At 42.2% G+C, this 25980-nt stretch overlaps 1 protein-coding gene across 3 annotated transcripts in view; it reads right to left on the bottom strand.

The window, feature by feature from the left end:
* Positions 1-431: 431 nt before the first annotated feature.
* rabgap1l (RAB GTPase activating protein 1-like) overlaps positions 432-25980 on the bottom strand; it is a 120600-nt gene continuing 95051 nt past the window's right edge. For 2 of the 3 annotated variants that reach the window (XM_085774746.1, XM_085774747.1), the window contains exons 19-26: positions 21766-21894; positions 10760-10852; positions 7353-7463; positions 6746-6850; positions 5834-5917; positions 5580-5651; positions 4475-4675; positions 437-3636 (exon numbers count right to left, since the gene is read on the bottom strand). In XM_085774746.1, the coding sequence (XP_085630872.1) occupies positions 3475-3636; positions 4475-4675; positions 5580-5651; positions 5834-5917; positions 6746-6850; positions 7353-7463; positions 10760-10852; positions 21766-21894 (957 nt within the window). In that variant the 3' untranslated portion in view covers positions 437-3474. Of the gene's footprint in view, positions 3637-4474; positions 4676-5579; positions 5652-5833; positions 5918-6745; positions 6851-7352; positions 7464-10759; positions 10853-21765; positions 21895-25980 lie in introns of all 3 variants that reach the window. The other variant, XM_085774745.1, reaches the window with a different exon arrangement.

Raw genomic sequence — 25980 nt, forward strand, 5'->3', positions numbered from 1 at the left:
CTAAACCAGGTACAAATGTTCTTAAATAACTTAAACAATTTTTGACTTTATTTAAATGTAGTTACCAGTCACGTTTACCAAGTGGAAGATACTATCCTATCTTGCTCATCGTAGTCTGCACAGCATTAAATAACTGGTGAGCTGGAGTCTTGAAGCTGTAACATGATTACAACTCAAAGTAAAACTCCTAACCTTCAAAAACCTCATATCTTCAACGTCAACATCTGTATTCTCTATTTATCAGTGTTTATCTTACAGTTGGTTGTGAATCTTATTTAACTGAAACTGTCAAATGACTTACGTTTACGTTGCATGTCATGTACATTTAATTTGAATCAGAATTTCCTTTTTGAATTCTTGACATTTCCTAAAAATGATTATTTCTATTCAGTGTTCTTGCTGTTCAATAAAATCTCAAAAGTGCAAGAATCAACAGAAAAAACTGAAATTTATTAATGCAGGTCAGACAGTTACTGTACAGCAAACAGTGTTGGAGTCTTGCCAGCTGAGGAGCAGCCCCTCCCTATGTAACAGGACCGTGGCATTACAGCAAACTACACACACACAATCCTGCTCACTGCCTGCCCTCACTGAAACAAACTGTGAATTAGAGTGAGTTACAAATTGGCAGCTGTCCTCTCAGCGACAATAATCATCAGTTAAAAAATAATTATGCTCTGTGCTCAGGATAACGTTTAAACAAACAAACAAACGAACAAACACACATCTTGAAATAGTGTTTAAAATATCAATGTTGGGTTAGTGCACATAAAAAGACGGGGAGTTCCCTCCAACTTGGCCACAGTTTACATGACACTGGTTGTACGACACTGTAACTGTCACAGGGAATGAGGGAATGTCCTGGAAATGCAAAACACACCTGGAATTCAATGATATTAAGCCGGTCAGCTTCCATTTTTTGCTCCTTTTCCACAACATTGGTGCGTTTCCTCCAACTGCTGTTGTACTGGGAAGCTCCTGATCTGAATGTATGAAACGGGGCGCTGCTGAAAACCATATGCAGCAGGTTCTTCTGGTCGACGGCGGAGCTGGTTCGGGAAACTGGGAGCATGGAGGAAGACCACCGGGTGGGTGGGTGGGGGGAGGAGGGGAAGGGACGGAGCAGTAGGGAGAAATCTTATGGCACAGCTGACGCTCTCCGACATTTCAAACAGTCAGATGGCTTTCCTCTCATCGGCCAGCGGCTTCAGTCATTAACAAAAAAGGCAGCCACGTGAAGAAGAAGAAACCATTTCAACTTGAACCACTTGAGTTACAGTGGAGAACACACACATGTACACACGTACATCCAAACACGCACTCATACGCGCACTCTCCCATACAGACAAGTACACATGGGCCGAGTCAGAGTCCAAAGGCTGATTTCAGAGAAAGGGAGGGAGCGGAGAGTGAAGCAGGACTGTTGGCACTGCTACTGTAAAACAGACTCTTTTTTTTTTGGCGAATTGCTGTTTGTCAACTCACTACACAAAACAAAATCACCCTTGTGTCGTTACATTTTTTCTTTCCGGTTTCTTTTAAATCAATAAAGCTATTGATATATTTCTTTTTTACCATTTAAATGAGGAACCATCTCCTGTTTATGTAACTTTACACTTTCCCATGTAACTATGAGGGATATACAAGATGTTACTTTTCCATGCCTGTGAATTATACTTCCTACAGAGAAGTGTCCATTTTCTTGCTGTTTGGTTTTTAAGCTTCAACAACTCATTTTGAGATGCTGCCAGTTGGCTGCTGTCATTCAATGTAAAGTTTACACTGACGACACAGAGCTGAGCACTACTGCCGATAGTCTGCATTGGACACATGGAAGATTTCTCATCCTTCAAATTCACAACAATAATAAAAGTCTTTCTGTTAACATGACAGAGGGAAGAGAAAATGTTGGCACAAACAGATAAAGACTGTTGGTCAAAGATGGTGGAATATAGGAAATGTAATGTTGCTTATTATTCCAGATGTTTGTTTAGAGATGAATTGTGCTTTATAACAGATACTTAAGAGCCTACACTGTATCATAAAGGTAAAAATGGTTGATTCAGTGTGCTGGCTCTGTTATCTACGCTGCATTTTGATGACATGTATGAAGTGGTCAGAGTTTGGTTCCTGTGAATAGAGTTAAATAATGCTGTTTACTGTGACTATAATCTGGCTCCGTGGAAGCCTTTTGTCACTCTGCTATTTAAAACAAGGTTTCAATTGTTTAATGAATTAAGTTTAATCTGCATTTGTATATATTTTCAAACTATTTTTGACTTCACACTATTACAACTTCACTGAAGACGTGAGGCGTTGTGGTTAATTCCAACTTTGAAAGGGAAAGTGCAAGAAGGACAAAGTATTTTTGCTGCTGTCTTTAGTTGACCGAACTTAAAATAATGACAAAGTAAAGTATGGATGCATGTTAGACATCTGCGTAATATGATACGCAAAAAAAAAAAAAAAACTCAGTGAAATTTGAGATAAAAACTGCTGCGTCCCTTTGGCTCATCAGCGTTTGGACTCGACCACATCGATCACACACTGTGCTTACGTCAACATCTAAGAGAGATGACATTCAAATTCCAAACAGTAGAAAAAAAAATTAACAAAGAACTTTTCCTTATGTTTTTTTCTTATTCTTCTCTTAAAGAACTGTACAAGATTATTTAAAAAAATCAATAATTAGTTATACATATTTATATGACAACATTGTTTATGTTATATTACTGTAAAGAAATACAACCTTTGTGTTGTTCTTGTTTAGGAGTAGATGCAGTATTCCTTTTTCAGAGTGCTGTGGCTTTGCTGCGCTGAGGATGGTTCATGTAGATTATTCTATTTGTAAGCAGCAAACTTTTCATATCTATATGTGTGTAGTTGCATCACTATTATTGACACTATTGTTTAAATTGTAAGATTTCAGATTTTATTCTGATTCTCAAACTAAAAACTAATAAAAAGTACTGTAATGCAGATAAAAATGACTATAACTGCATTAGCAATGTATGTCCACAAGGTGGAGCTAAAATATTGACCTATAAAGAAACGCCATCTTTGGATTAATTCACCTTGCTTACAATGAGCCTAGAGAACCGACTCAACAGAAACAGTGTTAGCGATGACTCCGCTCCTTTGAAAGAATGTGGAGCCTCAGTGATGACGCACGCTCACCTGTATCATCACCTGTGAAGCAGAGCAGGTCAACAGACACTTTTCAGTTCACTCAAACGTAAACATGAAGAGGGGAACAGGAGGCCGGTCCACTCCACAGCCTGTTCCTCCCCTCGTCTTTTCAGCTACTTGCAGTCGAAGGAGCTGCTGAGCTCCGGCGTAACCACTGGTTGGAAAAGGAATACTGCATTTCTCTGCTGCTTGTTTCTTCAACTTGTGTTCCTTAGCTCTAGTGTGCATCCTGCAGGGGAAGGAGGAGGGTTCGGGGGGGGGGTTGGGTGGTTGTGGGTTGGTCATCTAGGGGGGGCCTTCCTTTGGAGAGGACGGAGTCTGGGACGTGGAGCTGGAGGACGAGGATGCGGAGGCGGAGCTCTTCAGGGAGCCCAGAGTCTTGCTGAACCAGGAGTTCTTGGCCGCCTGGATCTCGTTCATCAGGACACCTCGCTGGTGCTCGAGCTCCTGCAGAGGTGACAAGAAGGAGCAGAGAGGAGTCAGGAGGAGGAACATGGAGGAGGAGGAGCACACTCAGGGCCCCAGTCGCCAGTCTTAGAACGGCGGAGCAGAGCCGCGAGCTGCTCAGAGCTACGCTACGGAGGCTAATGGGATTTCTTGGTTTCCCTCATCAAACTCGTCAAATACACAATCCAACAACTGCAAAACACTCTTGTGGACAAGTTGTGACCTGCACATTCACCACGCTATGAGGTAATAACAGAACGTTACCAGACAGAGTTGTTTTAGTGGGAAATACAGAGACTGCTTGATGAAAAACTGCCCCTGACGGGAACGCGCATCAGCGGTTTTACATGATTTTACCTCAAAAACAACGCCGTCTCGTAACGTTTCGCTATTATCTAATAGCGTGGTGAATGTGCAGGTCACAACTTGTCCACCAGAGCGTTTTGGAGTTGTTGGATTGTGTATTTGACGAGTTTGATGAGGGAAACCAAGAAATCCCTTTAGCCTCCGTAGTGTAGCTCTGAGCAGCCTGCGGCTCTGCTCCGCCGTTCTAAAAATAGCTTGCACCGACAATTAAAGGTAACGAACCTACTCCTAAAACTATAGGGATTATGGCAATGGGCCAATTTACCAAAATATTGAACTATCCCTTTAACACATCTCCTGTCATTCATGAGCAAATGCATGTGGTTCATCAGTATGTTCAGGTGCTTTAGTGGTATGTTATGTCAAGATAGGATAATAGGCTAATAAAGCAAAATTAAATTATCTACAGTAACAGTTGCTCTGCAAAAACGATCATTATTGTTACTCATGTTACTGATTTCACGCTGCTGACCTGGATGCGACACTTGGCCTCCACCAGCTGCAGTTTAGTCTGAGCCAGCTCCAGCTCCAGGTGCCTCAGCTGCTCCTTCAGCCCGTCCTTTTCCTCGTCCAGCGGCTCCATCGATGCCTTGTCCCTGCCAGGAGACGAGGCCTGGAGGCCACCCAGGGTGTTGAACAGGTCCTTACAGTGATCGCAGCCCATTACTTTATTCTGCACAGGAACACAAACATAAATTGGTGATGGGCATACTGTGTGGAAATGTGACAGGTTCATGTTCTAGCACAAACATAGATGCATCAGAAGCTGTGCTGCAGCAGGGAAGCACATCTGGTCTGGCAGAACATATTCACGGCATGTGTTTCATTTACAGGCAGTAAAACATCAATAACAAACTCTCAGGCTTGATGCAAAAAGTGATGGATTTATTTAGTGCGATATGGCCTGATCTTGTGTGATCCATCTCTTCTTTTTACTCAATTTTTCTTGTTTTTGCTTGGAAGCAACAAAACCTGTATTTTTCCTTTGTTTATTTCTCCATCGAATCATTGCTCAAAGTGAAATTTAGCATGTTAAATCAGTCAATCACAAACTCCGGAGTGGTTATATTATCTACATCTGATCTTTCTTTGTATCCATTCTGCTTACAATGTATTGACTGTAAATCTGAAATTTAAAGAGCTTGTGTCATATTAGCATTTGCAGGTGTTGCATTAACACTGACACACACACAGATCTCCTGAATGGTCCCATCCTGTGTTTTGTCCCACAACAACAGCAGCATGTTTCTGAGTGATGTCCTGTTGCAATACTGTACATATTATTATCAGGGTAAATCAGACTGTCTTCATTGTTATCCAGGCCTAAGATCCAACCCCTCCACACCCAAAGGACACAGGTCTTACAGGACTAAACTGTGGTACGACTATTTGTGCAACAAGTTGTGCATGGGTGTGATGAGCCAATCTGGGCTTGTCTGGCTGCTTCATGTGCACTCAAAGACAAACAGTGCCAACAAAATCCTTCATCTTGTGATGCAACACATTGTGGCTAAGTCTCCACACTGACAGCAGCCCTCCACACTACAGTAGCTGTGCATTAAACACTGTGGTCTCACCCTGACGATGTCCAGCTCTTCTTTCGTTGCTGCCTGCTGCTTCTCTAGCCTGGTGCTCAGCTGGGAGCAGATCTGAAACACAGAGGGAATGTCACGTTATATAAGAGATGAAATGTTTGAACCGCAAGATAAGAGATGCACTGAAGAAAAAAAAACTCTTTTGTCCAGGGAGAAATAAAAATCAGCAGGCTGATGTCATATTTTCTACCAAAACTCTTTACGTGCTCATATGAATCCACACACAAATGTCAAACCTGTTTGTATTCAGCTATGATTGCTGTGGTTTTCTTGATCTCCAGTTCTGCTTTCTCCAGCTCTCTCCTGAACACCTCCTTCAGCTGGGGACAGACAACATAACAACGTAAGATGGGATATTAATGAAAGGACACTATAACAGAACATTTTCACATACATGTATTCAAATGGATGCCAATAAAATACGTCTTGTATCAATTATGAATCATTCAGTTAAACTGAATTGTCCCTTTAAAAAAAACAACAACTCTAAATTACAATAATAATGGCTACTTTGGTGATCAATAATGAGTTGATAAGCAACATTTTGACTCTCACACCTAAAGTAAATTTACAGCCAGGACGATGTTGCTCCTTTTTAGTTAAATTTATTCTTCTTTCAAGTCAGGTTGTATTATATTGGTATAGTGAAATATCAATGCAATGAGTTCTCCAGCTCTGAGAGGGTTAAAAAAAAGGCCAGAATTTGACATTGAGGGTTTTAATTGAGTTGTTGATCAATACCTATTACACATTTCTCAGTATCATTTACAATAGAAAGATATAAGCTTATAGGTTTTGCAGACAGCGTCTTTGAATCTGCTGTAATTACTCGGCATACATGTTCTCTTTGCCCCTGCGACTTATAACGATGATAATGAGCCACTGTTGTTGTTATTTTCTTTGATCGTCAACAGAAGCTGATTAATGTTGTTGATTACAAGTTGTGCATTTCAATGGTATAAGGAAATATAACAGCAAGGCCATTAAGCTGAGACACGTACTGTGTTACCTTCTGAAGATATATTTTGTATTCTGGAGTACCATACCAACGCTTAGACTGAAGAGATCCCTACAGTAAACCAATTCACCGGCAGTTTGTTAATGAGCTGAACGAGATGGAGGCACAGTAAACAGAGGACGGATGTTACCTGAGCCGTCTCCTCCTCCTGCCGTCGCTTTTCCTCCTCGGTCTCCACCAGACGTTGCTTAGTGCTCAGCAGCTCTTTGTTCAAAACATCGGCCTTGTCTTCTGCCTGAATGCACATACACACACAGAAACACACTGAGCATGTAGCACAGCACCATTTTCACACGCCACAGACACATTCAAACGCAGTCCGAGCTGAGGCAATGAGAGATGCAGCTTTGGGGTTTAATAGACCAACTCATGTTCAGAGCCTTCAGCATTAACTCACTGACACAGCTCCAGAGATTCACACTGAGAGCTGCCCAGTGGAGCTGCACTCACTGTGTTTAATATCAGGAAAGGCTTGGATGTTTTGCTGCTTACAGCTACATCTGTCTGTTGATATTGCTGTCAGAGTGGATGTTTTTATTTTTTAATTCTCTCAACTTCGGAAATAAAGTCAAAAAAGGACGTGCATTTGGAGCATTTCATTCTCCTCATTGTGAATATAACCAGTGGTGGGAGTTGGAAACAAACAGAGCATGTAAACACGGTTTTACTGAACAAAGGACAAAATCCAACAAGTCATTAAATCCCGACTTCACTTTAAATAACAGGTGCTGTGTTACCTGGTCGAGATCGTTCCGCAGAGCGATCTTACTGGTGACCAGTTCATGGGCCAAGTCGTCGTTCTCCTGTTCTAGTCGCATGCTGGCCTCCTGAAGACGACGGTTCTCCCTCTGCACACACAAACAAGACACACACAGAGTTACAGGATCCATTATTGTATTATTATTGTTTTTCCTTAAATACATCTTATAGAACTTTATGAGTATGTGTTATGAATCCTCCATTTGGTCCTCTGGGTTAAGGTTTAATCTGCTGACTGTGAATCATCATGCAAACACTTAAGAGCAACATTACCTGTCACAGCAGAGGTAAAAAATAAATAAAAAATTAAAAAACAGCAGAATTTTTCACTTCTGATGTAAAACAGTTGACAACCAAACCATATTTCCTGATTCTATGGGTTTAGAAAAAGGCAGAAGCGCCACTGCAGCCTTAAAATCAAAATACGACTACACACAAACAGACACACACATTCATTTAACGTCCGCATTGTAGACCATTAGTGGAGTCTCATGACTGCTAGTTTGCCAGTAAAGAGTCTCACATGACAGCCATGCCTCAATGGGACGACATAGTTGTCACGGTTGCGAGCAGCCCACCCTTCCACCCACACACACAATCACACACACATGTATTAAAATACATGTGCAGAAAAGGGAGTTTTAGCCGATCTGTGAAAATAAAAACTGTAACAGCGCACAGAGGGTGTTCTCCAGTAAACATCTCTCTGCTGCATTATATCATACATCACACCAACAGACATCAGTGGGAAGAAGGTTAAAAAAAAAGAAAAAAAGTCCTGCTTTCCCTGGGAAGAGCCCTCATGTGGCTCCTCAGTTTCTATAACCGACTTCCTGCATGCAGTGAAGTGGTGAGTTTAATTTGGGCGCACAGAGGAAAGTCCTACATTGTCTCAGTTAGTGGAGAGGGGAAAGTCTCCTCTGTTGCATATGTTATGCTTCGGACTGATGAACAGCTACAAATCTACATGAAAATCTTCTACCTCACCGACTGAACAGAAATCAGAGTCAGACAAACTCCAAAAAGTCTAAAACCCATTGTTAATGTCATCAACCAATGTTAAAGCACAGTAAAACGTAAAAAGTGCCTCCTAAACCTCTGATAATAAAAGGTGAGGAGGAAGAAGAGGCAGCTTACCGTGCTGCTGTCCACAGTCACAACAACAACGTGTTCATATCGAGCCTCCAGCAGCACAGACTAAAGTTAAACTCATGATCCTGGCAGGAGTTTCCCTTCTCTCTCTGACACTTCACAGCTCTTCACTCTCCCTCCCTCTCACTCACTCTCCCCTTTTTTAAAGGCTTGGTTGTTTTGTATTAATATAAACACTCAAAGCAGCCAAGAAAAAGAGCAACTGCCCACAGAAGTCACACCTACATTTTAGAAATGAGCACATGAGACACGCAAAAATACAAACACACCCCAAACAAGGCGACGAACCCTGGAGGATAAAACCGTACAAAAATTGTTGACTTACAATTAAACTTTAAGCGATCAAAATCCAAGCGGTCGTTCCTTCGCGTGCAGTTTAACCCTGTGTTAAGTTACAAGTGGCAACATTCCTCCTTTGTGTCTTTTTGTCCTCTTGCTCTGTAACAAAGTCTTTCCACTCGCTGCAGAAGACGTGGCTCTGATCCAACATCTTATCTACAATAAAAGTTCCTTCCTTCCCTCCACAACCAGCCGCGTACACGGCTCTGCTGTTTGCCACAACATATCACTTCTGCCTGAAGGGAAAAACAATGACATGACTTGATGTGTAAGTGTGTTTTTTTTGTTCTTGTGTTGCAAGTTCTCCTGGTTGTTTGTGTATATTGCCTCACAATTACCACTTAAGTGATATTTCATCATGAAGGCAGCCTGATTATTGTTTGCACTTGAACTTTCAAAATTATACAAGGAAACAAGCCAGTCGCTGAATTTAAACAGTGTCTTCTTGAGTTTATTCAGTCGGGGCCAGAGGAATTTCATTAGTCATGTTAAGGCCAATCTTTTAAACCTCCAACGCTAATCATGGTGGGGTTTGGCTTAAAAGTGGGTGGGAGCAATGAAACAGCAAACAACTCTGGGTGATATAGTTGTCATACACAAATGCATCCCCTTCATATCTTAACAAAGATTTTCTTGTAGGTCAAAATACACTGGTTTCCAGCCATGGGGTAAAAAAGGCTACTCCGCCTATTAACTGCTGCTGAGTGCTCCCTTCACTTTCCTGTAAGGAACTGAATTTATCACAATTGGGAATGAAGGTTTTAACACCAGTTTGCACTCGACAACTTGTGTCAGCATCAGCAGTTTAGTGTGCGGAGAATCACACAGGACTATCTGTGTAACACAATAAGAGCTTTCCTCTCTGCTCAGATGGAGCTGTGAAGTTTATAACATAGCTGGCATCACAGGCTGTGACTCCTTTAGGGAAAATAAGACTTCATAACTTATAAACTTGTTGGCTTGAAAACTTCTTGTCAAAAAGGAAAAAGTAAAGAAGTGGAAACTGAGAAATGACACATACTTTCTACATACTACATAAGCAGTGGGTGTACACATCAAAGATGAACTCGGAAATTCTGAACTGTTCCTTTAAATTTACATAAAGTCTGCAGACATCACATTTTTTTTACCTGAATAGCTTTAATTTAATCTTTCTCATTTCAAAGCCAAATTTGAAAATAAAGACTTTAACTATAGTTCAAGTGGATGTGACAGATTAAAACCAAGGAGGAGAGAAAGGAATGGCTAAAATTAGACAACATTCGATACAAGTGATGCTGTCTATTGACTGTTTGAGTTAGTGTGAATGATGCTTGTGTGTAAATCTGCCTCACCTCTCCTGTTTTCACCTTTTGAAGTATCAGACAAGATAAAGTCGCAGCAGCTAAACCTCTCTGACAGCATCCCGGCAGCTTTGCCCAAAAATAAATTTCATAGCTGCCTGGGTCAAGAGCGATGAAAGTCAGCACCGCTGCGCTGCCAGAACGGTGTCACAAACATTAACGAAGGAAGAGTCTGATGAACTGACTCGTGCTCACGAGAGTTTTCTAATCTTAGAAATGTGGTTTATTTTAACAAACACAGCTCCTTACAAGAATCTTGAATTTTTTATGACCTAACCACAACAAAAGCACAGTGTTTTAGTCACATTATTGAAGAGCAAAGTGATTTTTTTTTTTTACCGACTATAAGACTGAAATCTGAGAGGTTATTCAATTAAAACACACAGGAGACAAAGCTGCTCCTACAGTAGGCTACATACATAAACTGCATGTGCTAATGAACCAAAAAAATCTGAGTTTTTAAATTCAATACCCAAGTGATAACAGAAAGTAAGATTTGTGTGTACTGTCTGTGTTATGTGAAAGTATGTGCGAGTGCATGTCCTACGTACCTGGTATCTGTCGATGGGGTCTTCTTGTTGCAGCTGGCTCTCTCTCAGTGTCTGATACTCCTTCTCAAACTTCTTCAGCTTTTTGGTTGGAACCTGAAAACAACAAGAGAGTTGTTGACATGATTTCACTGTAAACTTCACCATGCGCCCTGCTTGATAAAATCTTATCTTAAAAAGCCCATCCTAGTTGTTTGTGAGTGAGGGGGAGAGTGTGTGTAAGTTTATTTGGAGTGAAACAAGTGACTTTGATGATGCTGAGTAGTACTTATTCCTGGTGATTTTTTTTTTGTTGTTGCAATTTTAGCAGAAAGGTGGATGTTGATGTGAGCAGCAGAACAGGTTTCAGTGATGATATCCCCATCATCAAATCGAAGTGAAAAGGTAGAGAGAAGACATAAACCGATATTCTCATAACAGCAGGTCAAAACTACTTGAATGCAGCTTCTGATATATTGTAGTATTGTGGTTTGTCCTCCAGTACATCTGTGACCTCAACATGTTACATAAAGTCATGATGTTAAAATATGAGAGATGCACATAAGACGTATTAACGAGGCACATCACAGCACATCTGACTGCTCATCAGCTGGTCGCCATCATTCTGAGAAACCAGCTCGGACGTCAGAAGCTGTCGGTTCACACTGTGAGCTACACGACCCACGTGTCACTCAAAGTCATTCATTTCCTCCTGAGATGAACAGAAAATGGGATGACGTGTAGTCTGTGTGTCTTGTGATGGGGGTCGTTTGCTATAATTAAAGCCAACAGGATGCGTACTTGTACTTTGCCCGCCCGTGTTGCTACCAATAAAAAATTCACAGAAGTCGCTCTATCTGTAATCTCAATGTAAACACACTCTACTAAACACAGGACTGCCTTATGTCCACATCAAAAAAATACAAATATTCATTTTTTCTGGTTTGTTTAATCTTTTACCGTAGCGCAAGGAAACTTCTAGCCTACTGCATATTATCTAAACAGATGTGGTTTTGTCTTTCAAAAGTCTTTCAAAAGACAAAACGATCATACGATTAAAACTGCCTTGAAAGATTTATCCAGCAATGTTATTAATTGCATGTGTGTGTGTGTGTGTGTGTGTGTGTGTCTTGTTCAGGTGGGAGGTAATGTTATCTCCTCTGTGTGGAAACAGCGTTGCCATAGCGCCCACTGTTAGGGCTGGGGATTCCAGGTCAATCTCAGTCACATGACCTCTCCTCTGAGACTGGCATATTATGTGTGTGTGTGTGTGTGTTTGTGCTCTAGTGGTTGTTTGAATCAAGTCAAGCAACTGATTAGGTATTATAAAAGGTATCTGCTGTTTATTTCTGTATTTGTTCATGGTTATACGTATATGAAGAGGAAACTGAAAGGAAGCAGAATAAAACCGGTCATCGATTCCAAACAAATGTGCCACATGAGTCAGTGTTGGGAGCAATCAGAGGGACACACTCTGCATCTATCTGAATATCCTGCTGTAATAAATGGGACTTCTCTTCAGAATCAATAAATGCCCTTCCTTTCTGCTTTACATTGAACTTCATATTAAACTCATGTATTTCCACATAGTCTGCTGCAGTCTGGTGCGTTCACACAATCTTAAATGGCATCTATAAATAATCTATAAAGCAACCATTACAATTTTATGATGTTTTCCTTTTGATTGTTTTTTTTTCTCGCCTCTCCCAGTTCTCCACAAACAAGCCATTTTTCCTTCTTTTCTTATTCTTAGTCAATCACTTTGACTTTGTTCATCATTTACTGGGCTTGATAACAACATAACAATGACAAGACATCCAGCTGAGCTCTGGATCTACAGCATTTCATAATATTTGGTCCACATCAGTAATGACGTGTATGTTACTACAATGCCCCAATTCACAAACCAACTAACAATGTATATAATTGACACAGATACAGACAGATGCGGACTCACTACCTGTCCTCCTCACTAAACTGCAGGTTGACCCTTGACCTTTACGACCTGGGAACCACTGAGCTGAATGAAAGTCACTCTGTAATCTATCTGGCAGATAACAGAGCTCAGACCCATTCTGTTGTTATCCGTGTGGGAAGAAAGAGCAGCTTGGTCTCTACATGCTGCTTAATAATCGTTGTATTGAAACAAAAACAATGGAGTCGAATTGGACGTGGTGTTCCCTTGTAAGGTATCAACAACACTGCCAGGGATGGGAGCTGGGATTTTCAACACCCTTAAGTATTAAACACCCATGGTACAGTACAGAGAGTTGTTCTGGATGCACTGATCCACATAGAGATCCAGTTTCACTTATCATGTTTTATCTGCAGCTAAAGATTGAGAAAGTGACACTCTGTGCTGCTGGAAATGGACATTTTTCCTCCTTCTTTATGGTCTTTCTTGTCTGATAAAAGTGGCTCCTGAAGGACGGTGTGTAGGAGGTGAGTGAATTCACATGGCATCAACAATGTGTTAATATGCATGTAATATCTGTGTTTTTGAACTCCTTCCTAACCACTGTTAAAACTGTCATGATTTTAGTGTTTCCTCTAAAACATTACTCCTGTCTAAGTGGGAAAAGACCTCTGATAAAACACTGTGCCCCATTCTGTTGAACTTAATCTCTAATCTGAAAGAGGAGTGCTGGTATTGTTTAACTGCTGGACAAATAAGTCCAACCCAAAATTTACATTGCTCATGTTTCACATAGCTAAAAACAACCAAAGCAGGCCTCTCGAGATTATTTGATTACTTAGACGTGGTTTCTTTTGTTAACTTCTCTGACCAGTCTCTAAAAATTCTACATTAATGCCTAAAACATAAAAGGAAAATGCAACAGACAGAGAGACACAGAGAGATGGAGAGATGGAGAGAATGACTTGACTTCCTGATACTTCACACACCTCCAGATTTGCCGTTTTGATTTTTAGAGTTGAGCAAATGCACGCACAAAAAAAAAAAACCCTTACTTGTGCTTTCACCTCCAGATTCTGCTGCAAACCACCTCAAGACAATGATTGTGTCATACTTTCCAACTCCTTGTTTGTGAAGACATGGTTTGTCACAGATTACCTGCAGGTTAACAAGCCCACACTGGCAAGTACACAAATATTATACACAAGCTGACATCTGTGTAAAAACAACTTATTTCTTTTCCTGTGTTTACAAGTTCAACATGTTTGAATCTTTGTAAAAAATCCTAAATGCATCAATTAAACATAAACTGAGGCCTAAAAACACTGGACCCTGATTGGCCAAGAGGAGCAGATTTAGAGATCATCGTCAGCTGGGGAGCAGCAGCTCAGAGGGATTCAGTGTTTTACTCAAGAGCACTTCAACATGTCAGGGCATTTAACTTGGGTCGCCTTAGTCCGCCTTGCTGATAGAAAATATAAACCTTAAAGCAGCCCTTCATTATTAACGCACACAATTACACAACACAGGAAAGAGTTTAACCTCATTTTTTTTGCTTAAGTGTTAAGTGAAACTTAAGTCACACGAGCAGAAATCATCGACAGACGAGCTGAGGTCTAGCTACTGATTATGCAACCTGCTGCTCTCCAACACCCCTAAAACACACAAATACTACGGCACGACTGCGTAATGAAATGCAACACTAAACTGGGCTGTGCTCACCTGTTAGAGGCGAGGTTTTTATTCAAACATACAGACCCGCTACTGCTACAATCACACTGGATCCAAAACTCCATGACCTCTCTGTAAAAACTACATCAGAGAGCTTCAGTTTCTCTCTATATGTTAGATTTCACTAATTTGTCATTGTTTGTCACTCTACTTGGATTGAAAACCACCTGAGGTAATGAATAATGGGATTTTTCTGATATTCAGTGGCTTTCTCTAATATATCCAAATCCCTCACTTCAGAAAGGCTGCTGCCCTTTGCACTGACATTTTGTTTTCATTGTGTAACTGACATCTTTACCCAGCCTGTTTAAAAAAAGTTACAGTTGTCAGATCACCCAGTTACCGTCCAACAGTTTCACAGGAAAAAGTGTCAAAGTGTCAAAATCCCTAATATTTTTAGACATTCCCAGCAACATGAGGACGACATCTCAAACATCATATTCCTGAAATTCCTGGGGCAGAGCTAAGCCTGCCGAGCTCAGATACAACCATCAACCGTGTACAAGGCTCAGTGTCTTGCTCAAGGCCATCTCACTAACACACACACACACTCACACCTCGCATCTCACTAACACACAACTTTGGATGTAAATGCTACGAGGCCAGATTGAGGACAGAGGGGCCCTGCTGATTCAGGTAATGCGATTAAAAGACGCCTGGTGCCACGAGAAGTGGTACTAGGCCCACTTTAAGATTTCTGACCTGAATCCCTGCAGCAAAAAATGGAATTGGTCCCAAACCTCTAAGCTGAAATCACAGGCGGTGGTGCCATTCTCCGTGTTATACTACCAGGAGTGTGTGCATGTGTGTGTGTGTGTGTGTGTGTGTGTACGCATGTGTATGCATGGAGGGTGATCTGCTCTTACATAAAGTGGTTGTCCAAGAGTTTGAATATTTAAATAAGGACAAAGGCAACTGGACATCTGAAGAAAAAACTAGGCCATGCAATTCAATTACACCCACATACACCCACATACACATACACAAGGTCTCCATTGATTCCAAACTTATGTCGGTAATTGAAACAAACTGACAGTCACAAACCGGCAAAGCACAAAGCACTGTGACCTTAAAGGTCAGACACACACTACAGTCAGAACAACACAGCACAACTCACACACATCTACTGTGTACGAGTCTACACACCATCGACCGCATGGAAGGAAACATGTAGTTTCTGTTCGACCTGCATTTCCCACCATTGATATAATTAAAGTCATAAGGGCTGCTTGATTCAAAGAGCAACATCACACGAAGAAAAGAAAAGAAAAGAAAAGAAAAGAAAAGAAAAGAAAGAAGCGGACGAGTTCCTCTTTCCATGTTTCTTATCTAAAAGTGCAAGAGATGGTCAGAAATGAGCAGAACACTAAAAACAAAAAGAGAGAGAAGAAGGAAAGAAAGAAAGAAAGAAAGAAAGAAAGAAAGAAAGAAAGAAAGAAAGAAAGAAAGAAAGAAAGAAAGAAAGAAAGAACAGACCTACCACCGATCTGGGCAGTCTGAGAGGTCTGGAGTGGGCGACCAAGCGAGCCAGGGCGTCCTCCTCACCCGGCCGGTCCACAACATGAGCGTCGTACGCCACCATGATGGACACCTCCTGCATCATCTTTGCTCCTGCTTGCCTCGCTCCGAGCAGCAGGGAGGAAGAGAGGATGAAGAAAAAAGGAGGAGGAGGAGGTGGAGGTGGAGATACTGCTGCTGACAGGTTTTTGCTTCTCTATGAGTGTGGAGGAGGCGGCTGGCTGCTTTCAAGAGTCCCTCAAGAGCTGAGCCCCGCCCACCGAGAGGAGGAGGAGGAGGAGGAGGAGGAGGAGGAGGGGCAGGGGGGAGGGAGCGAGAGGGCAGTACAACACACCTGTTTGTCTCCCTCTCTCCCTCTGTAATGCTAGAAGTGTGCGACAAAGGAGGATGAGTTTGCTTTTTCCTCCTCTCCACTGACTGACTACTTCCCCCTCACTCATTTGAGCCTCTCTCTTCTTCCCTCCCTTCCTCCCTCCCTCCCTTCCTCTCTCTTGAAATCTCTCTTTAGGTTGCTGTCTAGAGGTTTTGTGTTTTTTTTTTCTTTTTTTATTTCCTGCTGCTGGTAAAAATAGAGATAAAGACCTGTTTACACATCTCCACTGTGTGTGAGTGTGTGTTTGAAGTTAAGAGAGATAGGAAGGAAGTTGTCAGATCAACCACAGTGACTTGTCGTTGACAGTTGCACATCGTTCCAACGGCAAAAAATCCAGGAAGTGGAGTGAAAGCAACTATGAGGCTGTTGTATGGATGATGCCTGAATACTACAGCAGCATCCTCCCAAAAATAACACTATCTGGAAACCTCTTAGGAAACATTCTCCCTGATGCACTAACAACCGTGGGTTCATCTCTCCGTGTTTCTCTTCCTGTGTGTCTTTTTATGCTACTGTGTTTTCTCTCTGTCATCAGATAAATTGCTGGTTTCTGATTCTGCACTTCCAGTTATGGATTAATTGCAGTTTGCTGAAATCTCCTTTATGCAAATCCTGTGCAAATAACAGAATGATAAACTATTTAAACTTGAAATGAAACGTTTATTTAAAAGGAAAGCAATGGTAGAAAATAAAAGCCAACAAATAACCTTTGCTCTACATAAATTTCAAATTCCTTAAAGGAGACATAATGTGTCCCCTTTACTGAAATTAAAATAGTTCCCAGGTGTCTTAAAGACATATCTGTGACATGCTTTGGTCAAAATACCCCAAAGATCAAACATCACAGCTCTTTTAATACTCTCAAAACAGCCCTGTTCAGAACAGCTGGTTTCAGTGCCTGTCCCTTTAAATGCAAATGAACCACTGCTTGCCCCGCCCCACCCCTTCTACCGGTCCCAGGTAGGGGTGGTATTATGCAAATTCAAAACCTAGTTACATCACTGGAAGACAACTGAGGGAACAGCTCGTAAAACCACGTGGATTTCACCTATAAGGAGTCTGAAAATTACAGATTTTTTTGTCAATTCTCACATTTTGGGGGCAAAATACCCAAAAGACAAAAAACAAACAAATTATGTTAAAGAGCCTTCAAAAAGTGCTATTTCCATAATATGTCCCCTTTAAGAACTTATTAAAGTATCCAGAGTAGGTTCATCAAACATTAACTAACTGAATTAAAACTATGCTGTCACATACTATGTTTCCTTAGCAAACAGGTGTGACATGCTAACGCAAATCAAAAAAATCAAATAGTTAACGATTAAGTAATCAGTTTTCTACAAACACCCCACAGAAATGATTTACGTCCCCATCATACATGAACTGTTTAACTTCAACATGGCGGCCACCACCTGTGCTGTGCCCTCCAAAATCCTTCTACACCTCTTTTCACCTTTTGAAGTCTGTACTGTATCTGTTCAATTTCTCTCTACTGTGACTCTCAATGCCTCTAATGTGTCTCTGGAACTTTATTTCTTCAGGTCTCTTTAAACTGTCGTTACAGTCTCTGAGTCTTCATCCATCCATGTAAGCCTTGGTCTCAGACTCTGTATCTTTCCTTCTTTCTCTAAATTATTCTGTCAGGCTCTCCACACACATCCTTCTCTCTTCTTTCTCCATGGTCTGCTAAATGTTTAGCTTTTCTGTTGGGGGGGGATTTGGTAAAAACCGGATTAATCAGTCAAACCCTGAGCAGCAAATGAATGTACGACATTTCTCTCCTTTTTTTTCTCTCTTGGAGTCCTAAAAAGTCATCACTCCAGCTGCGGTCCGGCGGACATTTAAGAAGGCAGAGAAATTCAAATTCTTCCCATAATCCCCAGAAAGGCTAAGCCACCCTACTACCCGTTGTGTTCATCAAGCCAAGGTGCCAGTGAATTCTTTCGCTGTTTTAAGCAGCTTACAGAGTTCAGCTGATCCGATTTAGACGTCGACAGGGAAAAATATGTAAAAGGGGGGCTCCCTCCTTCTCTGATGGCAGTTTAGCATGGCAGGTCCTCCAAAAACGTTTCTGAAGAAAAGTGCTCTAGCCACCGTCTCCCTTAATGTAGAAGCCACGTCACGTACAAATGGTTACGGTTTGATTCGTTAAGGGTGAAAAGAGGCGAGAGAACCCTGGTTCCCTTCTTTTCTGTCATGTCTGATGTGATCTGAGACTAGAAGACGGTAGTTGTTGCAGGTCTGGTAACAACATCAGGTTTGTCAGTGTGTTGCTCACAGATTCACGTTATTTGGTCCAAAGATGCTTTAAGTCACTTTTATGACCTAAAAGAAACAGGCGGCCACGAAAACCATTTAGTCTTGTGATGAACCTACAAGTTTGGAAATGTACGTGTGGTGCAGTGGGTTATCAGGGGCATGACGCTGTGTTAACTGAAGTTAAGTGGGAATAATCGATTAGCAAATCACATCAATAGCAAATTATTCACTAATAACTTTGATAATGTATTTAGTCTCAGGTGTGTATCTTTACATCTTTTGGCATGCTGTGTAACAAGGTTTTTTGTGACATTATGTGATATCACCAGGTGCAGAATGACACGGTTGGATATATGATGTGATATGATGTGATATAGCGTTGTGCAATGTGACAAGTCACAAGCTGCTGCCTGTCTGTGAGCTGGTGGTGGACGGTCAGTGGTAAAAAAACAAATAGAGAAAGAAAAGTGAACAGGAGTGCACAGAGAACCAAGACTATTTCTCCTCTTAGTCATTTTCATTAGGCTCAGCCTCTCTTTATCTCTCCCCTCCTTCTGACTGACTTGCTCCATATACTTGTATCCACAGGGAGTACTCTATTTTAAAAGTTAAAAGAATGACTGGTTGAAAAACATAACAGTAGAAGGAATATGCTCTTGAGATGAAGAAGTCAAAGATGCACATTCCTATTGGGATGTGTTCAGTATTTGCAATATTTTCTCATTGGTACGTATATAGTTTAAGGCCAAATTCCCTTTATCATATTACCAAGAATCCAACAATACTATTACTGATTTACTAAATGTTTGTGATTGAAACAGACTGGATTAATTCAACATTCAGTTTATGTATACATGTGTGTGTGTGTGTGTGAGAGAGAGAGAGATTAAGGTGCCAAGAAGAGAGTGGCCGAGCCAAAACCTCAGAGGCAAAAGCTTGTGCAAGGCAGAGAAAAAGTGTGAAAAATAAATACGCCAACGCGTGAAGAAAGTGAAGAACAGTAGGAGAGTGAACAATCAGCAGGGGGTGATCAAGAGATGAGAGGAGAGAGAGAGACAAACTGTTTCTATGCGCCCTGTGGCTCCGTCGTCCTATCAGACAGACAACCTGCTTTCATGATGAATTCATTAAGTCAGCTGCTTGTGTGTGTGTAGAGCTGCTCCAAGTTTTCGAATTCCTCCGGTACTACCTATGATACTGAAATGTGAAGTGGCGAGTACATGATGCTACGCACCGATCTGCTACCAAATTACTTATTAATAAACTTTGTAGTTTCACACTTGGATAAAAAAAGCAGTTCTCTTGGGAATCAATTTTTCTTTACTTCTTCCAAAAACCGTGGCCTGCACAGGTTGCACTGTGAAGCTACTGGCAAGAGCTAGGGCAGCGAAGAGGAATTGATTTCTGGTAAATAGTGCAATGTTTGCCATTAATAAAAATGTCAGCAATATGGAAATATATAACACCAGAATGAAGGCAACATGTGCAGTGTGTGAGCATTTGGTTTCTAGGGAGGAGTGTTAGTACAACTAGTGCAGGGAGTGATTTATTCTTTAAGACTGACAGTCAAATTTGATGATAATAAAAAGATCCTATAACATTTATTTAAGCAATGGTATTTGATTGGTATTGGCTATGACACAAGTCTGGGTATTAAAAGTATATATATAATATTATTATACAATACAGTTGAATGCCTTAGGGAGATTTTGAGTCAACTTGTTTGAATGTGTTCATGCCTGCAGAAGAGTGTTCATTACTGAGCATGTACTGTACTGTACATTACATGTTTCAAAGTGTGTGCACACCCAACATGTTATAGAGCTGGAGGATTGTGCAAGAGTAACAAAATGCTACTAAACCACCAGAGATAAACAGTGAGTCATGATGCAGGATATCCTGTGTGTAGAAAAGCATAGCAATACACCCCAACATGCACGGACTGTAAAGCATTAAAGAACCATGTGTACTGCCAACACGCTCTTGTCTGCGACACTACTGTACGTCACAACCTGCACCGCTCTGTAAACTTGTCTGGATCAGAAAAAGACCAATAAAAAATCCCTGAAATGTAAAATAGGTAGAAACAGAGAGACGTGAACAGAGAGTGTGCAGGAGAGAGCAAAAGAGAGAGAGAGAAGGGTGGAGGGAGGATGATTATCTCTTCCATCTGTCTCTGTCAACTCTTTCCTTCCTCTATCACTACACACACCACCGACACACACACTAACACAGACACACACGATATCCTATACACCGTGTACTGCATTTGGTCCCTGGTGACTGAAAGCAAATTCCCTAAATGCCAGCAGCCTCATTAAGGTCAATAGGAGGATGATAACGTGTGTGTGTGTGTGTGTGTGTGTGTGTGTGTCCATGTAAAGGAATTTCAGTGAACACACACACTAGTAGGCTTTGGAGAGAACTATGACGACCATTCATGGAATCAATCCTTTATCTGGTATCGTCAGATTTCACTCCTGACCGATGAACTACAACATACACGAGAGAAAGAAAAGTTACAGCACATTGGAAAGCTGACAATATGACTGAAGTGTATGTGAAAGAATGCAGTAAATATCTGAGACATTCTTCCTCCCTCACGGCCAGGCTTCTCCAACACAGCAGAGCGGCAGCAGGCCCACACACACTTCATAACAGCTTCTACATTTAGGGATGTTGTTGCAACTCCTTGCTTGTACACAGGAGGTGATGTCTTTTATTGTGTTATTGTGAGTCTTATTGGATTAAGTAGAACAAGAGACTGTGACAATCTGCATGCCTGAAGAAACAAAGTGCTGATGCTGTACACAAGTTCACCCTGTCTTTTTGACTGAGTGCAGTTCAGCATGTGGCAGCGAGGTCGTGGTATGAAAATCATAATGGCGCCGATAAAGAGCTCAGCAGTCAACACAAACCATAACATCTGCAATAATGGAACCAGAAGGTCAAAGAACCGGCGCTCTACTTGACGTGCTCTTGGACCTTTGACCACCTTTGGTCAAATGTATTTGTATCTCAGTGGGAGATAGCAAAAGAGGAATTTCATCATGTTGTCAGACTCATACAATAACTCCTGGAATGTCGTGTGTGCATTTGTTCATACTTCTGGGTAACGTTCTTCTCTGTTGTGAATTGTTTATCAGCTGTTTGAGGGTTAGGTGTTGAATTTAAAGCGAGCGTTTTTGGGCTTAGAGTTAGCGAATGCGTGTGTTTGTCCGTAGAGCCTCTTACCTTGATGTTGCAGGCCTGCTCCATGAGCCTTCGCGCATTCTCCGCGGCTCTGTAGCGTTTAGGGAGCTGCACTCGGAAGAACTTGAGAGCCCCTTCAAAGTCCGCCTGCAAAAGGTCCTCTTTAGATGTCTGGAGCGAAGACATGAGGAGGTGGGAGGAGAGGGGAATGTGGTGGTGGAGACAGACAAACAAGGGTTTGTTATTAGGAGACAGGCCTTCAGAGAGTAACCTCCAACAGATTGTTCCCCCCACGTGATGACTGTTATTATATTTTGAGATTCAAGGAGAGGCAACAAACTTATTGTCTGCACAACTTGATGACGGTTACACTGATTAATGTGAGACGGGATTAGTTTTATTGAGTTAAATCACCTTAAACCAATCGAGAGTAAAGTCTGGGAAATAAATAATCACATTTGCTACAGTTCTGCTCCAGAAAGATGAACACATTTAAAGGAGATGCAACTGCACTGCAATAGTTAAGAGTTAGTATTAGTACACGGCAGTACTGTACAACACCACCATCTTGTGGTGTATTGATGCATAGACAGTATAATCCAGCCAGAGATGTTAATGCACATTAGAATAAGTGAATAAATATTAGGGTCTTGATGGACAGGGCTTTTGTGTCAGCTAGAGATGATTGGCTGTTTCATTTATAACATACAGTAAGACTGAGGTTTGAGGCTAGCTACTATTAAACTCAAGGCAACAAGAACAAGGGATGAAAGGAATGAGTGGCCTGTTTTAAACAGACATGCACCCCACAGACCTTCCTCTTCTTCTACTACAGGAATTTACATAGGAATATATTCAGGCAAGATCGTTGTTCAACTCAGAAAGCAGAAGAGGCTAACTCGTAACTTGAAAGTAAAATTTTAGGCATTTTTAGGAGGAGCAGAATTTAAATGATTCAAACTAAAAGGATATAAAGACTCAGAGATCACAGCATGGCCACAGAAGACAAGATAATTGTTGCTTGGGCCAGTATCAGAAGTGGAAAAACAGCGGTTGCTTGTTTTGAGAGATGCTTGACTGCTTTCCCATCCTCCACTCAGCAGCTTCTTCCACCATGAACACAAGTCAAACTAACACCCAACTCTGTTGAACTCTAAACCAACCGTCCAAACATGCTCATTTTCTTTAATCCTGCAGCCCCCACCCTCCCTCCCTCCTTCCCCACCTCTCCACCTCTCACCGCTAGCAGCTTGGGAACGAAGAGCCGGTGCCCCATCCCAAGGAGACCCATGACCCTGCAGAATGAGTCGTCTGAGGCCTGACTGCCGTGGGCGCCCTCTTCATCCTTCCCCTCTCCATCCTCCACCGCCCTGCGCACTGCTGGAAGGGGCAGATGGGGATGGGGGGTCAGGGTCGGTAGAGGGGGAGGAGAGGCCAGAGGGGAGGGTGGAGGAGACGGCGGCGGTGGGGTGGGACAGGGCGAGGGGCGGTCCCGCTCCGGGGCCAGGGTGGCAGATGACTCCAGCGTGTCGTCCAAAATGTTCCAGTGCAGGTTTCCCGGTTGTTGGAGAAGAGTTGGACGAGGGCTGGTCAGGGAGCAGTCCAGTTATTCGTGCGGTCGACTCAGGGTGAGCTGGGATTTGTTTTTGAAAGTCAATGTCTACTCTCGCCAAAACCGGCTGAGTCCTGGTGACCAAGGCGACTGACTTTCTGGGAGGAGAAGCTGGTAACGCCACATCAGACGACGGTATCCCAACAGGACGCCAGCTACGTTAAGAAGCAGATATCCACTTATTGGATCACAGGGCAGCCCAGCAGGCGCAGCAACTCAGGCGTGCAAGTGTTCAGACTGATCCAGTTCATCGGGACAGGAGAGGATTTGGACAGGTGGACAAGTCGTTGGTGGCGGCCACTCAGCTTGTACCACTGTCAGAGCCCAGAAATGGCCACCAGGTGCGATAAAGTAACAGTCAGAAAATGATGTATTGAAGCTGCCTTCAGCATTATGCCTCCAGCTACCTGCCAGACTCACTTTGAAATCCAGTCACATTACCCACCCTCATCTTCCCCTGCCAAACTCCCCTAAACCAATTCCAATCCAGTACGCCGTTGCCTAGCAACAAAGCTGCTCAACACGTGGGCTGCCGCTGCTGCTTCTCCGGCAAACAGCAGCGATGGATAAGTACTCCACCTTTTTTTTTTTCTCTTTTTATTATTATTCCTCCGTTGATAGACTTCAAAGACGGCGAGAAAATCCCCTCAGTCTAGTCTGCACAACTGAGTGGCCCCTAATGCTCAGGGCTCGGTGTGAGAGAGATGACACATCAAAGCCCGGTTTCCAAATGGCAGGCCGCACCTGGTTTGACGCCGACAGGATTTTTTAGCTTTCTTTGAAATGCAAAATGGACTGAAATAACTGTAAGAGTCCTTTTATCTGAACAGCCCCAGTCTGAATCCAAGCAGACCGTCCTGACAAGGCAGAAACAGAGGAGATGTGGTCTGTTAGCATCACAGTGTGGCACTTTCCTGCCTCCAGGAAAAAAAGATGATGCACTGAATGTTTGTATTGGTTTATGCCTGAGTGGACGCTGAACTCGATGAGTCAAGGCAGCTACGCATGAGTATTGGAGAGAGGTAGTAAAATGGAAAAAGCTGTCTCTCTGTTTCTTTGTTCTTCCTCTTCAACTCTGTGATCTGAACTCAGTCCAGTTCCTGCCTGGTCCTGTCAAAAGCTCCAGCATGGACTCCAGTGTCCGTCCCTCCGGCAGATTTCTCAATTAGCAGCAGCCAAGCATCCGGTCTGTATCGGTTAGTAGATCCTTTAGATCGTAAGCCAGCTCCTTCAGATGAAGAAAAGTCCCCTCTGCTTTTCAACAACACAGGCTAAATGGTTGAGTGTTTGCATGAGTGAGTGTGCTATCAGGAGTGATGGTCCTGGCCAGCTGGGGCGAGGCAAAGAAACCACAGAGCTTCAGCTTCCCGTCCTCCGCCTCTCTCTCTCTCTCCCTCTTTTTCAATGTCTCCTCTCCTACCTCGCTTCCTCAACCCCTCTCTGAACCTTTGTGATGCTAACAGCTAACGGCTAGCAGGGGCGGCTCCGTTGCAGAGGTCTGGGTGGTGGATGGACTGAGGTAGCGTGTTGGAGAAATAGATAGCCAGCCAACAGAGAAGACGAGAAGGCGGAGGTAGAGGAGTAGGAGGTGAAGAAGAGAGAGAACGAGGAACTGAGGGAGAGAAGAGGCTCCAAGCAGGCATCCACGGGAGGTAAAGATGAAGAAGAAAGAAAATGTATTTAAAAAAAACTGAACACAGAGCTTCTCTGCTCCAGTTTCAGATTGCTAACGCTATAGCTTATGCTCCTGTTGTGATGTGGATGCCGACTGCTAAGCAGGAGAGGGAGGGAGGGAGGGAGGAAGGGAGGTGAGCACAGATGGAGGGAGGGGTGATGAGAGCGGAGAGGAGAGCAGGATGGATGGAGGAGGGAGGAGGGAGCCTCGAGGGAGAATGCCGTCATGCCCGGCCAATAGGAAGCAGGCACTGGAAACCCCTTCTACCCTCCTCACATCCTCATTTGTTCTCCATTCCCGACCATCGCACCCACCACATCTCTCTCTCTCTCTCTCTCTGACATACAGAATACATTATGGCTGAAACACAGAGCGGGAGGGCTTTTTAAAACCGGTCATGTATGATTCATTTAGAGAAGACAGCCTGAGTATACTTGCATTACTGTGTCATATATTCATATTATTATTATTACATATTACATTTATTATCATTATTGATATTCTCAGCCAATTTGCAAAATTGGATTGATTTACATGTATTTCTTTTTTAGGCTGTATTGGTGGGGGAATACCGTATATATCGCCTATCGTATAGGCAAAATGCATTTTAAATCAGGACACAAATTTGTCAGGTTATCATAATTGTGAAAGAATTAGGGATTAAACAGTTTAACCACTAAGTTTCCTTTATATCCTGATTTTCTAGATGCCTATTTTCCATCAGTATCTGTATATTTTATCTGTAAAAAAAATATATATATATATATTAGAAAATAATTGTGTACTAAGGGACTGGATTTCCTGATGGTTTCCAGCAGGTCAAAAACTTCATAATATGCACTTTCCCCCCATTATTAAATCCTCTCATCAACACAATGTTGTGCCGCAAAAAGTGATAAATAAGAATAAAAAATGAAAAATAATAATAAGAAAATCTCAGTACAAATGACGCTGAGCATTGTGCGCTGAT

The sequence above is a fragment of the Trachurus japonicus genome, chromosome 4 (genome assembly GCF_045865225.1).
Source record: "Trachurus japonicus isolate A0001 chromosome 4, Traja_1.0".
Lineage (NCBI taxonomy): Eukaryota > Metazoa > Chordata > Actinopteri > Carangiformes > Carangidae > Trachurus > Trachurus japonicus.